The sequence below is a fragment of the Phasianus colchicus genome, chromosome 1, assembly GCF_987193195.1.
Source record: "Phasianus colchicus chromosome 1, bPhaCol1.hap1.1, whole genome shotgun sequence".
Lineage (NCBI taxonomy): Eukaryota > Metazoa > Chordata > Aves > Galliformes > Phasianidae > Phasianus > Phasianus colchicus.
The window spans coordinates 93674170-93688487 of NC_143436.1; the positions used below are offsets into that span (position 1 = coordinate 93674170).

General features: G+C 38.2%; 1 protein-coding gene across 2 annotated transcripts in view; it reads left to right on the top strand.

Annotated features, from left to right (window-relative positions):
- Nucleotides 1-1297: 1297 nt before the first annotated feature.
- The window catches only part of CD247 (CD247 molecule), a 46305-nt gene continuing 33284 nt past the window's right edge, over nt 1298-14318 (top strand). Inside the window, exon 1 of one of the 2 annotated variants that reach the window (XM_031612619.2) lies at nt 1298-1487. In XM_031612619.2, coding sequence (XP_031468479.2) covers nt 1430-1487 — 58 coding nt within the window. In that variant the 5' untranslated portion in view covers nt 1298-1429. The remainder of the gene's footprint in view (nt 1488-14318) is intronic. The other variant, XM_090152686.1, reaches the window with a different exon arrangement.

The window sequence follows — 14318 nt, forward strand, 5'->3', positions numbered from 1 at the left end:
CATGGGGCTGCTGGGTAAGTCAGTCAGCACGTGCACATGTGCTTCAAATGAGCCACATAACCCACAGCAGCATGCCTGGCCACCTGGCCCCACAGAGGGAGGGCTGAGGGTGTGAAATGGCCAAGAGAACAGAAGTGGTTTAGCAAAATGTGGAGGATGCCACAGCAATTGCACTGGATGGAGAATGTGGACTTGCAGGAAATGAAGATTCACAAGCACTGTAGCTGTGCAGAGCTGCTCAGTTTTGCATTGCTTTGAGTGCTGTATCAATGCCTACAGTAGGGGGCTGAAAATTCCTGTAAATTCCAAGGATGCATCCAGATTGTTTCTAATTATGCATGATCAAAGTTCTTTACTATGGGAGTGGTGAGGTGTTGGAACAGCTTGCCCAGAGAGATTGTGGATGCCCTGTCCCTGAAGGTGTTCAAGGCCAGGTTGGATGGGGCCCTGGGCAGCCTGGTCTATTAATAAATGGGGAGGTTGGTGGCCCTGCATGAGGCAGGGGGGGTTGGAGATTCATGATCCTTGAGGCCATTCTGTGTGATTCTGTAATCCGCTGCAGTATCTGACTAGAGAACAGCTTTGAGCAGCAGAAGGCTGAATCCCGTGGCCTGCTTAGTCTGTAGGTGTGGTGCCCAGCTTCCTGTGTCAGACCTCACGGGAGGAGATGCATGCTGTGCTCTCTCACAGAGACAGCCTGGTGCTCCACTCTGCAGGCTGCTCTACCTCTGAGGACAAAATGGCTCCGGAGTACTGCACACACAGTTTTTCTCACAATACAAAGATGTGGTATGTTCACATCAAAAGTTTCCTCTGTTCAGTTACATACAGCTGAAGGAGGCAGGCAGTGCCAGCTGTGCTAGTGCTTCATGTCTTGTGGACACTGTAAAGGCATATGGAGTCCAATTCTACTGTGATGCAGGCTGTTGTTTAGCCCTGATAATGCAACAATTTTCAGCTGCTAATGTGAAGTCTGTATTTTAATCAGAGCTTTAAAATGAGCTTGGTGCCTTTACAAGTATAGTTAAGCTACCTCCCTGACAGTGGCTGCTGCTTATAATACACACTGGGCACAGTTGTGTTGCTTTTGAAGCTGGACTGAATTTGCGCGCACTTTCTAGGACACTGTGAGAGCTGCTGAATTGCAGAATGATCCTAGCAACCATCAAAGTTTTTAAAAAGTGTTGTGAAAAGAAGAATACAAAAGGAAACACCAACCTCAAGCATCAATACCAAGAATGTAAAACCCAGACCTCAGAAGCTGCGAGGAAGATGCATGCGTTTTGGGCTGGCTGCCAGCAGGTGGACTCTGAAAGCCCTTATAGAAGCAGTGCTTCCTGCGTAGGCAACCAGAAGATACCAGCCCGTGGAGGTGCCTTCCTCCTCACCATCCTGTACTACTCACCCCAGCACGGCCTGCTGGAGCAAGATGAAGTGGAAGAGGATCACTCTCTTTGTCACCTTGCAGGCGCAGCTCCCACTTACAGGTAAGCCAGGATTTTATTTGATGAGGCACTCTTTTAAAACTTTTTATGAGGTGAGGGAAGAGCACGATGCTGTGTGGTAAATTCCCCAGCCCTTTGTTTGCAGGGGGATATGTTGAACCTCAACCATTCCATCCCTCTAGTTGCAGCTAGTGGCGGGCTGGGTCCGTAGGACTGGAACAGTCTGACACCCCTTGCTGGAAAGATGTCCTCTGGTGGGTGGGGAGGAAGGTCACCGCTGGCATTAAGGCCAGTGCTTTGGGCCATAAACAAAATCTTAGCCCTCACCTGGGCAGCATTCCCTGGGATTTAAAAGGAGATATTTGATACTCAAATGAAAATGTAGTTACTTTCAGTAATCAGCACAAGAGAGTATCTCAGTGTATTCAGATTAAGTTAGAGCCACGTTGCTCACAACAGGACGTTGGTGGTTGGAGGCAGTGTGTGGCAGAGCCAGGGGGCTGATATACAGGAACACACGTCAAGATACAAGGGATAGAATCCTTCCCTTTGTGTCTTTACACCAGTTTGTGTCTTCTAGACGCAGTAAAATGAAAATGCTTTTATATATTGATTTGTGGTGACGTATGGGTTGGCCCTGCTTGGACAGAAAGTGAGGCTGTTTTGGAGTGCCCGAATCTTCAGAAGTCACACTCATTTTAGGAGAGATGTACATTCGTACATCTTTGTAGCTTAGGAGTTCAGAAGAGCAAGAAAACTGAATGTAGATCCAGGGAAGACCAGGGCTTAGGCCTGTGTCTGGGGAAGTCAGCAACAGCGAGATATGGGTAGGCCACATTTGAGCTTGTATTAAAATCCCCTGGAAGAATATGCACTAAGTGTACAAACACACAGTTTAACAAACACACAGTTGCTGCTCTAAAAAGCTTTGGAGACTGCAGTGAAATTTTAGTAAAAAGTTTTCTGGAGATCAGAGAAGCATCTTGCAACCATATGTGGCACCAGTTCTTGTAGTTCGTGGAGATCGTTTCAGGAGGGGCTTAAGTGTAATAACATTCTCTGCAGTGAGTTTGCCTTCTGTTTGTCTACGTTTAACAAGCTGTGTCCCTTTGTGATACTTAAGTGCCTTTTATATATTGTTTTGTATGCACAGATGTGGGTGTGAGATGTAAACAGACAGTAGAAACTCCTTTTCCTTCGTCTTTGAGAAGCGCTTTTGAAATGTATGCAACTTCAAGATTTCTCAAGAAAAGGCTATTTTATTTTATAGGACTATGCAGTTATAGGGATCACTTCAGACACATTTTAAGCTGAAAATACTTTTTTGCATTTTTTTTTCTTCTATTCTGTCCAACATATCGGAACTCTGGTTTCCTATCTGTAATTTTTTTTGTAAGAAAACTTACTGAGAAAAGATGTGATACTTTGCAGATGGCTGAAGCCAGCCCTGTAAGTGTCTCTTGTGAAAAGCTTTTGGAGTATTCACACTTACAAAGAATAGATGGAATTGAATTTTGAACAAGCTACAGCTGCCATTGTTTTGAGGCAGTTGCCTATGAATTTGAGGGGAAGTGCTTTTCACTGGGTAACCACAGTAGTTTGAAGAGTTGTAGTATTTAAAAGAAAAGTAACAAAAAATTTGTGCAATTGTTGCTGTGTTATTGATGCAAAATACACAGAGGCAAACATGTAAGATAATCATGAACTTAGCTCAAAGACGAGACTGAACAGATGAGGTTTTTCAGCTCAAACAGAACAAATGCAGAGATCTGCTGCTGCCTGGAGTGTTTTTCAAGCCTTTTTAACATGAAGTAAAATTCCAGAAAGTTTCATGAACAAGCTAAGAGTGGACGGAAGTTTGATAAGCGGCACACTGCTTTGCAGTGAATTCATTTCCACTTCACTGTAATGCATTTTGTTCTTGCTCTCCAAGTAATCAAACTAAAGGCACTACCAAGACTGGGACTGATAGACTTGTGACAACTTTGCTTTGATCTTTTGAATACTGAAGGATGTATGTCAGGCAACAGAAACATTTTGTTTTCAGATAAATAACTCTATAGATGAAACACAAATTCTAAATCTGATTTGTTGAGTTACTAACGTTTACACCACACATTTCAGAATCCTTCACCTTTGAGCAAGTAGACAAGTTTTATTGCATATATGTTTATTTTTGTGTGTGGTCCCCATCCAGGGCGCAAAAGTGTAGCTCTCAAAGTCTAGCTGAGATCTTTCTACAACCTCTCTATTCAAAAGTATCTAGATATTAATTTTGGCAGATAATTTATTAATTGTCTTGTTCTTTGATACATAAGAAGAACATTAAAAGTCTACAAAGAGATGGCAATCAGAATTGTAAAAATCTTTGTATAGTTTACAGAGCTTTTAGTCGGAAGCATGATGTTCTAAATGACAGGTCAGTGCTGCGGGTAATGCTGTAGAAATGCTCATTTAAAAAATGGCTGATGAGATGGCGTTTTGATTTTTATAAATACACAGCACCCCCATCTGTGTATAAATACGTGTGTATGTATACAAATATGTGTGCAAGCACTCTGCAGGTTCAGCCTTTCCCTGTTTTTCACAAAATCGCTGTTGTGAGAATTATGTGTTAAACAGAATTGGACAGTGCACATTTTTCGCTGGCTCTGCGGAAACTAAAACATGTCAGCCACTGACAGAGATTACATGCACAGCTTATTTTCACAATATTTTTCTGCTCTGCATAATTGGCCTCTGCCCAATGGGCGCCATGCTATCGGGAGCTTTTTCTAATCAGTTAATGGGCAGGATGATTAAACAGACAGATTGCGGGTGTTAGGGTTCATTTTACACCTTCCTTTTCATAAGATGACTTAGCAGATCTGCAAACTACAAGACTTGTAAACTTCAAGTTGTTTACAAGACCCTCGGAAAACCCAAGCAAGTAAAACCAAAAAATTCTGGCTGCTACTCACATGTCCTTATTCCTGGTCTGTTAAGGTCTCCTAGCTGAATTTTTGTTAGACCTTGAAGGGGTGGGAAAAAAAATTCAAAGGGCTTAATTTTACTTGTTTTATTTCCCATTTCTCTTTTCTATTCACAGCAACTCATTAATAATTCATGTAAAAAAAAAAAAACACCTATGAACTGGCACACTAGCAAATGGAACAAAATGTAGGCAAATGTAGCTTTTCTTTGTAAAAGGCCGTTTGTCGAGCTCTTGCAGTGCTATAGTCAATTCTCCAATGCTTGTTAGAGAATGAGAGATTTCCATCGGAACTTTTCCAAGCAAAATTCCTAATGAGTGAAGTAGCAGGTTAATTATTGTGTTCTTTTCGTTGTTTTTCATGTACATTAGAGAGAATTTTCTGAAATTATATTCCATATATTTGTCTTGTCAGAGTATGAATATGCAAATATCAAATAAGACAGTGTGGATTAAAAGCTAAAGTTGGGGGAAACATAGGAGGTTTTCTGGCAGTTTATAAGGGACAAGAGCTTGTTTTATGAAGGAACGTCCATGTAAGGGACAGTTTTGACAATAATTTTCTGTTACTCATGCAAACTTGAATTGTGACTAGCGCCATGCTTAAACTCATAAATAAATTGTTTTCCTATCTCCAAGCTGTAACCAAACTCCTTTTACAAGTGAAAGAAAAAAAGAATTATTGGAACAATTGCAGATGGATGCCAAATCCTTCCTCCCCTCCAATTTATCATATATTTGAACAATTATATGTAGGATTATACAGTGTATTGGCTGTTCAGTCTATAAAATTGAGCATCTTTTTATGGTGGCATGAATGAAGATGCAGCTTCTTAAAGATACTCATAAAATATTTATCCCACTAGAAGTATTTATTTTGTATGTATGTGTAGTTGTATGTTTATTGTTCGTTTTCAGTGTTCTGCTGATGTGAATTCAGTTAACATCTAAAATAAAGTTTTGCTGCTGTTCCTCTTTAGCATTAAGAAAACAATTTTGGCTGTTCCAAAGACTTTAGAGAAGCTGAGATTTTGTTGTATTTTATTTTATTTTTTCTGATTTGCACTGGTGTATGATGTGAATAAGTTCTGCTTCTTCAAAAAATACAGAGTATTTTTAGCTTTTAAAATATCATAGTCTGGATCAGTTTTCTACAGGAGAGCAATGGAAGGATTTAACTCCACATTATCCTGTGCAACTGATCAGTAGCTTCATATGTAACTTAGGTCAGATACGTGTGCAGATGAGCTCAGTTTGCCGTAATTCAGTCTATCTGTTCAAGTGCACAAATCGAGAGACAGTGAAAATGCATATATGTAGCCACATGCAGTGGATATGTCCATCTTTGTAAAGGTTAAACTTACAGAGATATGGTTCTTTCACTCTTGACAATTTGGGTATTAAAAATAGGGGTGAAAACATCTAGCTCCTAAACACTGAAGTTGCGAGCACTGGTGTTTATACAAGTTCTGTTAAAGGATTAGAAGTCATTTTAATATTTGAGCCATATAGCCTGGAGATGTTTGAATCCCTACAAGTTTCTTAGGAATAAAAGTCAACCTTCAGAAGCTCTATATGTATCTTGTTCCAAGTACTTTATTATGTTTGTTTCAAATCTTTCAGTCTCACTTTATTTCTTATTGGAACTGGTGACAGTTGGTCAGGACAGACAACGATATACAGAATGAAAGAGAGAAGAACTGAGAAAGATGGGAGCTCTCCGTCTCCACGTGCTTATTGTATATGAGAATGTGTTAAACATAGCGCTTTTAGTAAATAGGTTGCTGAGCCCATTGAAATGCTTGGACTATTTGCCCTATTTCTTTCCAAGAATATAATCACAGTGAAAACTTCATCTCTGTATCCTGACTGATGCTCACCTACCTCCTGATTCTTTTGAAATCAAAAAACTTTTTGAAAATTTGTTGTACTTCTGATTGATGGAGAAGCCATGAAGTTAACACTTAACTCTACAAAAGCTCAGGCAACGTGGAGGTGATACTAAATTACAATTAGCTGGAAGTTGATGAGGAAAAAGGGTTGGAAAGCTGTCAACAAGTCATAGCGCGCAGTAAGTTGAGGTTGTGGCTCTGTCATCAACACACGTGGCTTTATAAGAAATTTTACCCTATTTGATTTACTTAGAATTCAAGCAATTGTCTTCGGTGAAAATACTAATTTTCACTGCTAAGATGCTTTCTTATTTTTCTGCTTGTTTTAATTTGCATTTTCAAGCCTGCATGAGAAAAAGGGCTTAACAGCTATATAACTGGTAACTTTTTTTTTTTTTTTTTGGCATTGCTTGCGGTTAATGAGAACTGAAAATAGCTTCTTGGTCAAAAAGCATATAGAACACGTAGAACCAAAGAACGCTTAAAAAGAAGCTTTCCTAGGTGCCCTGAAATTTCGATCTCAAAAAAAAACTAAAAAAAAAACCAACATACTTTATTATTTTTTTAACATGCGTAATAATAATTTAAAAAATAGCAAGTAATGAATTGAAACACTTTTCTAATGGAGTAAGATGTGATATCCAGGGAATTAATAACACAGTGCTAATTTTTGTGGTATGTTATTTAATTTTAAGTAAGCTGCTCAATAAAGGAAAGAGCTACCTGATGAGAAAAACCTTTTGCTGATTGTTTATCCATGTTTTATATCCAATTTATTCCAGCTAGGAGCATGACTGTTTTGTATTCATTTCACTTAAAATGTTGCTGTCATCTGTATGACAGCCAAACCTTAAATAGATGGTGTCAAGTATTTATAGAAATGCTTCCCAAATACTGACTACATAAGTTTGCATTATACATTCATTTGAATTCCTCATGGTGTACATCTTGTCACAAAGTAAACTGAGGCTTAGAGAAGTGAAAAGAGAAAAATGTCCAGTAGGTAATTAGCTGGATGAGAGCATGCCCTTATTGTTACGCCGATCTTGCAAGTGAATCAAGATACCTTTTTGCAGACATTGATGTATGGATGCAGAGCCCAAATTGGTAAGGTTCTTCAGTTAAGGGTATTTCTTTAGAGTTATGAGTTATTTAATACAGAAAATTGGCTCAAACTATAAATTAACATATGATAATTCATTACTTTATCAAGTCAATTTGAAGCAAGAGTTTTGTATAATGTGACAATACTACTTTTAAATATTCTTGGCACGCATTAGTTTATTGAAAGAGATCAACCTCCTATAGTTAGGTACTGCACATTGCTGGCTATCCAATGTTGTTTGTTTTGTCATTCAAAAATAGCTGGATGGTTTGAGTGATGATTTTTAAAAGCATAATTAAACTGAGCGCCTGGGATGAGACTTCATAGCTTGTAGTCAATACAAAGCCTTTACAATGAAAGTTTTTGAATGACACTCAATTATACAGTAGATCCTTACGATATTATTTTCTTTTTTCAGTCATACATTGGCAAGCTTCAGTCAGAAAACCAACATCAAGTCTTTGGTGGGAAAACTCTTTTCTGTCTCTACTTTGTCTTAGTTATTGCAATTTACGTTGTTTCCCGTCTAACCATGTAAAACTGACTGCAGTAAAGAAGTCTTAACAGGACTCTCCAGAGTAATTGCTCCTTTCTTCTGAGTTTCTCTCTCCATTGTGAGAATTTACAGAATTCACACGGGATCATTGTTTTGCACTCTTACATAAGTAAGGCAATTTTGGCAGTGCTTTGTGCAAGGGCGCGGGTGCATTTATGTGGAAAAGTGGAACGAAACTCTGCGAGTTTCACTAGGAACTATATTCTGAAGGAAAGAAGATAAGATACAGAGAGAGTAATATTTAGTATTTGATACCTTTTTTAAAAAAGTCTTCACTAAGGACAGCTGGTTTCTGAGAAGGAAGCAAACAATTCTGTGAATCACTGTGAGTATAGTTCATCTGTTCATGAAAGGTTTTCTAACAGATTGGCTTCTTACAATTTTTTAAAGGATGTTATTTCAGTTCTGCAGATTTCTTCCTAACAACTTGCTACTGATTTTCAATATTGAGTTGCTATTTTATATTATTTTATGGTTTATTCCCTCAGGTATCATACCTGACCAGGAATAAGTTGTACAGGTGAACTCATTCTTGAAGGCTTAATCATTACAGGCTGGAACTTGTTCAGGGAATTTGTCAAAAGGATTTTCAGGAGCGATATGTGAGAATGATACTCTAGAAAGTAATGTAAGTACACATTTTTCTGTTGTGTTTTTTCTTCACATTTCTCAGGAAGTGTTAATATTCTTGCTATCAATATTACTTTGACATATGATACGAAGAGTTACAAATGCAACACAGCCAAAATAATCGATGTGATAGCTGACTGACTTTGGATGCTTACATTAGCAGTAGGTTTGACTTCATCTTTATTACCTGCAGTTTTTTCTCCTATTGCCTGTGACATACTCTTCATTACTAATGGTATTCTGTTTCTTTTGATCTCTCCCTGGAAGTTCAACCTCTCTATATGTATGTTTGCTAGGGACTACTCTGACGAATAGGATATACCAATGAAATTTTGCAGATAGTGACCTTAAAGAGTTTTGGTGAAAGAAAATAAAATTGAACCTCAATTTTTTTTTAAAAAACATCTCTTAATTTCCTTTTCTTGAGAAGGTAGAAGAGTAGTATTCAATTTCAAGTGGCTTGATTTTTAACTTCTTGAAACTAATGTTCTTCTATGTATAAGACTTAGCATTTGTGTATTACGAGAGTAACCACACCTAACAGACCAGAAGAGGTAAGCAAGATTAACCAATCTGGATTTCTAGGTGGAGAACAGATGTCATTTCAGTTTCTTTAAAAAAAAAAAATAATAATGAAAATCTGATATAAAAATCTTTTATGTCAAAGCCCTCTGGAATTTAGCTTTGTGGATTGCTTTTTCAATGCCCCATTATGACATATGGCTTCCACTTTCTGCATCGGGCTCAATTACAGCTTGCTTGTTGAGAATGTCGTTTTCTTTTTCCCACAGTAAATTATGAATAATTTTATTAAAACCAGCACAACATTGTCCATTTTCTTTATACCTACATTTTGTGAGAGATCTCAAAGGTGTCATTTAAGGCGGCTGCTTCAGACAATTAGCAACGCTACCTTAGATGTGACCTAGATGTCTAATGAGGGCTGCTTGTAACTTCAGAATGTAATCCATCCCCAAAACTCTGAAAATAACTACAGATCTTCATGAGTGGTTTGGGGTTTTTGGTTTGTTTGTTTATTTTTGTGTGTGTGTTTTTTTTTTGTATTTGCTTTTTTTTTTTTTTAAGAATTTAGCCTAAAATATGACAAGAAAAGTTATACGTACTTGATACATTACTTGATCTTTTTTCTGAGGACAAATTTTGGTCACATCTTTGATTGTATCTCCATGACTCAAATGATTAAAAAAATGGAGATTCCCACTACATTATTTCTGTCTCCAGAAGAAGCAGATTTAATTTATGTCTTTTTGCATTCCGTTAAGTTTCAGATGCTTCTGGTACCAGTGTGAACTGGGCACAACTGGAATTCTCATTGTCCTGTCTTTACACACAGCAAAATTAAGCTTTTTTCTTTTAATAAGTCAGATGTAACTTTACTACTTGCCTCAAAACCCAGCAGTGCTATAAAGCATTTGTTGCTGCTGTTAGGTATGTCTCTTCTGACCGAAAAGCAGCAGATTTTCAGGCTTTTTTTTTTTTTTTATAACTCTCTTGAAGTTATAGCTATGAAGCTTCAACCCTATCTCATTGTAACATCTTTTCCAAGATGTTTTTATCTGATTTTATCTTTCTCAGCTGCAAAGAAGTAGCTAACAGGTTTGCCTCCTTTCTCTCTTGCTCTTCTTTTTATATCTTGGGCCAAACGTCTGTTTGTTAGACATGATGGTTTTAGTAAATCAGATACCAGGTTTAAAATTAAACTTCAGGGGAAGCAATTTTTTGATTCTGCTAAACTTCTCAAGATTTTTGTTCCTTGTTTTCCACTGGGATAAACCAAAGCCTTCCAAAGTTTTTTTTTTCCTGAGATGCCAAGCAGTCTAAGAGCAATTAGTCTTTTGTGTTTGGGAAGAGGGAAACCCAGTTTCAGGTCCTTGGTCTGTCTGACTCAGAGCAGGAGCTTGACTGGGACTCCCATCTGCTAAGCTAGTCAAGAGATACTCAGTGGTATTGATGATAAATTCTGAAGGGAGACCAGAAACATTCCCCAACTTGTGTGTCATCAGAATTTGTCATGTGAAATGTTTCTGATGATCTGCTGTTATCTAGTTAAACGTATGTATTTTTAAAAAATGGTTTCGGTTTCAGTAGTAGTATTTTATGGAGTCAGTTTAATCCTTTACAGTCAGTGGAATACGTGCATTTTTGCTTTGGAGAAGAGTTAGCAATGCTGCTCTTGAGAAGCATTATACTAAGGGTCAGCACTACACAGGGGAGTGTGTACTTGAGAGTTTCCCTACCCATCCTTACATGAATTGTGCTCTCTCTAGTAGTGACTGTATTTCAGCAAAAGCATAACCCTGAGCAGGCTCCCATGTGTGACTCTGTCTTCAAAATGCAGCATAGAGCATAGAGTTCTCTATGTTCTCTTATCCAGAGATTTATATGAACAACTTAAATATGGGCATCAATAACATCTGCTTGTACATTGATCCTCCAATTCTGAAACGATGTAGGACTGTAAGATTTAGAAGGTCGTAAGTTGCCGAATTTTTAGGGTACGTACGAACTTGTGGGTGCCAACAACATGGAATATAATTGGAAGCAGCAATCTGAGAAAGCCCAGCACTTGCACAAGCTATCTGGAGCAATAAAGGAGGGCTTAAGGCATCTAAAAAGATTTGGATGAGTAGCTTCATGTCTAAATATGCTGTCTATATGCTGTAACTGTAAAGTGGTCAAAATATTTAATTTCTGTCAAACTTCCCGCTTCTTAAAAGGGGCGCATTAATGTTTTAGAAAATGCTGCTTATTTAAACATAACTAGCTTCCAATTAGTGTTCCTGTTTAGGCAGCTCTCAAGTGGTATTGGCAGGAGTTTTACTTCACACTAACTGGCTAAGCTTTTAGCAAACTGTTCAGTCAGATTTTTGCAGCTCACAATGATTTATGCTGAAGGAAATACACCGCAGTCAGTTGATATAAAACCAATTTAGCTATGTTTCTGTAAGCCACTGCTGCTTCCATAACAACTGCAGTACGCACAGATGTTTTGGAAAGGACACATTTCTCATTCTGTACCTTTAAATGCAGTGGGATCTTTGCCTCTTTTTAAATGTTGGGGTCATATTATAATAAAAACGTAGTAGTTTTCAGCATCTTTTAGGTTTAGAAAGTATCTTACACCCAAGAAAAAGAAAAAAGGCACCTCTAAGTAGCCACGTAAGCAGATTTTATTTGTCAATTTGCCTGCATAAGTGATTCTTTAAAGTGGTTTTATTAAGTCTGCAGTTAGGTATTTTATTCCTCACAGAAACTTGGTTTGAATTTTGGGAGGTCTCGTGTGGAGCCTGAAGCTGGGTTTGATGATCCTTGTTGGGTCTCTTCCAACTCTGGATATTCTGTGATTTTATGACTCCTAAAGCAGGCTTTGTTTTGAGGCTTTTTATTTTCAGTCTTTTCCTGTTTAACTCCATGTCTGAATATTTTAAAAGCATCTTCTGGTGCTCTTTCTTTTTTTTATCAGATTAGGAAAATTGCTATTAAGACACTAGACAAAATTAACATGAATATAATGTAAACTTCAAATTGGGAAGTTTGAACTTCGGGATCTTGTCTGAGGCATTTGTAGAAAATTCTGACATTCCTGACATCCTCAGTCTTTCACAGATTTGTCTTCCCCTGCATGAATTACTACTACTGCTTAGGTAAAGCAAAACCTACGCGCTGGTGCTCTTAATGTCAGTGCAGCTCTTAGTGTGGTGGTATTTGACCTGGCTACAGTCTGAGCATTACTGTTTAGAGACCATGCCATTGGCTGCACAAATTTATGTGAACAATTATTGCAGCCATCTTTTACTCCCATGAGAACACCGATGCTATGACATGATGATTGTGATGCCTACGTATCTCATTTAGACTAATTAAAACATACATTATTTTTAGTGGAAATAGTCCTTACTATGTCAGTGGATGTTGAAGCTCAGCTCTCAGCTGTCTATCTTCCTAGAACTGCCTGCTTCTTTTCTCATAGGTAGCTCCTGGCTATGGAGGACTTGCCCTATGCATTAACTATTAACCAAGCATCAAAGTGAGGACTTCCTTTGGGGATTGACTGCAGTTTATTTGCTCAATGTATGTAGCCTCTTTTGCCTTGGGCACAGAATAGAGCACCTCGGTCTTGAACTCCCTGGTCTTTGGCTTCTGAGAAGCCAAGTTGCCTAAGGGGAGCTATACTTCAGCAAAGCTTTTGTTCAGGATGTTCTGGCTTATACAGGGTAATATCTATAATGTGGCTTGGAAAACGCTCAGTGCATGGCACTTATCTATTATCTGTGCGGTAGTATGAGAGCCAGAGGGGTGTGAGCTTGCCTGAAAGCTGCTTGGGATTTTATTTTTATTTTTTTTCCAGAGCTGTCATTCTGTTGAGCCTTTCAATCTTGGAGCCTTGAGCTGAGGGAGGGTGAGGAGGGGAAGCATGAAATATTTTGAAATAGGGCCCTAAAGGCAAGTGGCACTTTGAATGGAATTTACATATAGCTCATCAAAACGTCACCTCTTCAACATCTGTATGTGGTGTGTAAAAGAACACTCACTTGTGTATTTGTGTAGGTGATTTGAGACAGGTGATGACTACTGTCTAAAATACACCAGGAGGAGAGAGAATGAAATAAAAATGAGTGCATGTTAGAACAAATAGATATGAACTAGCTGCTGAACTACGTTAGAGGAATAGAAGTAGGTACTGGCACCATATGAAGAGCTTTGGCATAGGTTGTTTTTGGGCGAGGGTAATAGAATCTGATATTCAGGAGAAGCTTGCTGATTTCGTGGAATTTTATCATATGACTGCATATAGGAGCAAAAGACAGCCAAGAAGGTCTTCTGCAAACCTTTGTTCTTGTTTGTGTATTCAAGAGGTGCACAAGAATACACTATGTTTAATCAAGCACATTATAAGTGAATGGCCAGATAAAACTACAGACACTGTTGACTTTGCACAAGTGTATATGCAGAAAGCAAAACAAAAATGTGCGAATGGGTTTGTACGGATGCATTGCAAGCAAATATGTGCTATTTGGTATAGTAGCATGCAAATGTGTTTCACTTCCGTTACCTAAGCTGTATATAAATGTAAAGTTAATAAATAAGATGATCTTAAGCAAGTGTTTATTTACCCTTATATCTGTACGTATTAAAATTACAGAATGTATTGATTTCATCTTTTCTGTGATATACAGCATATTGTTGGTGTTTGTGTTTTTGTTTTGTATTATGTGCACGCAGTCCAAGATGAGGGGCAAAAATGCTTTCTCAGCTGATGCCAGTAATAACAATATTTATCTTTTAGCTTGCATTTACTATTTCAAAGGCAGTGAGTGGTATTGCTGCTGGGACCTCCTCTGTTTCTGCCTTGCTTCATTTCTCTTGCTGTAGTATTACCAGGATTTTGTCTTTTAGAAGCAAGAGGCACAGGAATGACTTCCTAGTTGTTTACCTCCCCATCAGTGACACAGCTGAGATCTGTTATCAGACACAGTTATATCTATGAGACTGAGACACAGATCTTTCTCCACAAGGAGAGATATTGTACTGAGTGATGAGGAAAGAGTATGGTGCTGCTGTGCTGTAAGGAACTATACAATTTATATATATTTTAGATCCGTGTCCTGATTACATTGCTTACCCAAAGGTGTTCATCATTGCTACTTCAGTCGCTTTCCTTCTCCTCCGAGACAACCACTGTGGGTGGGTGGATTGT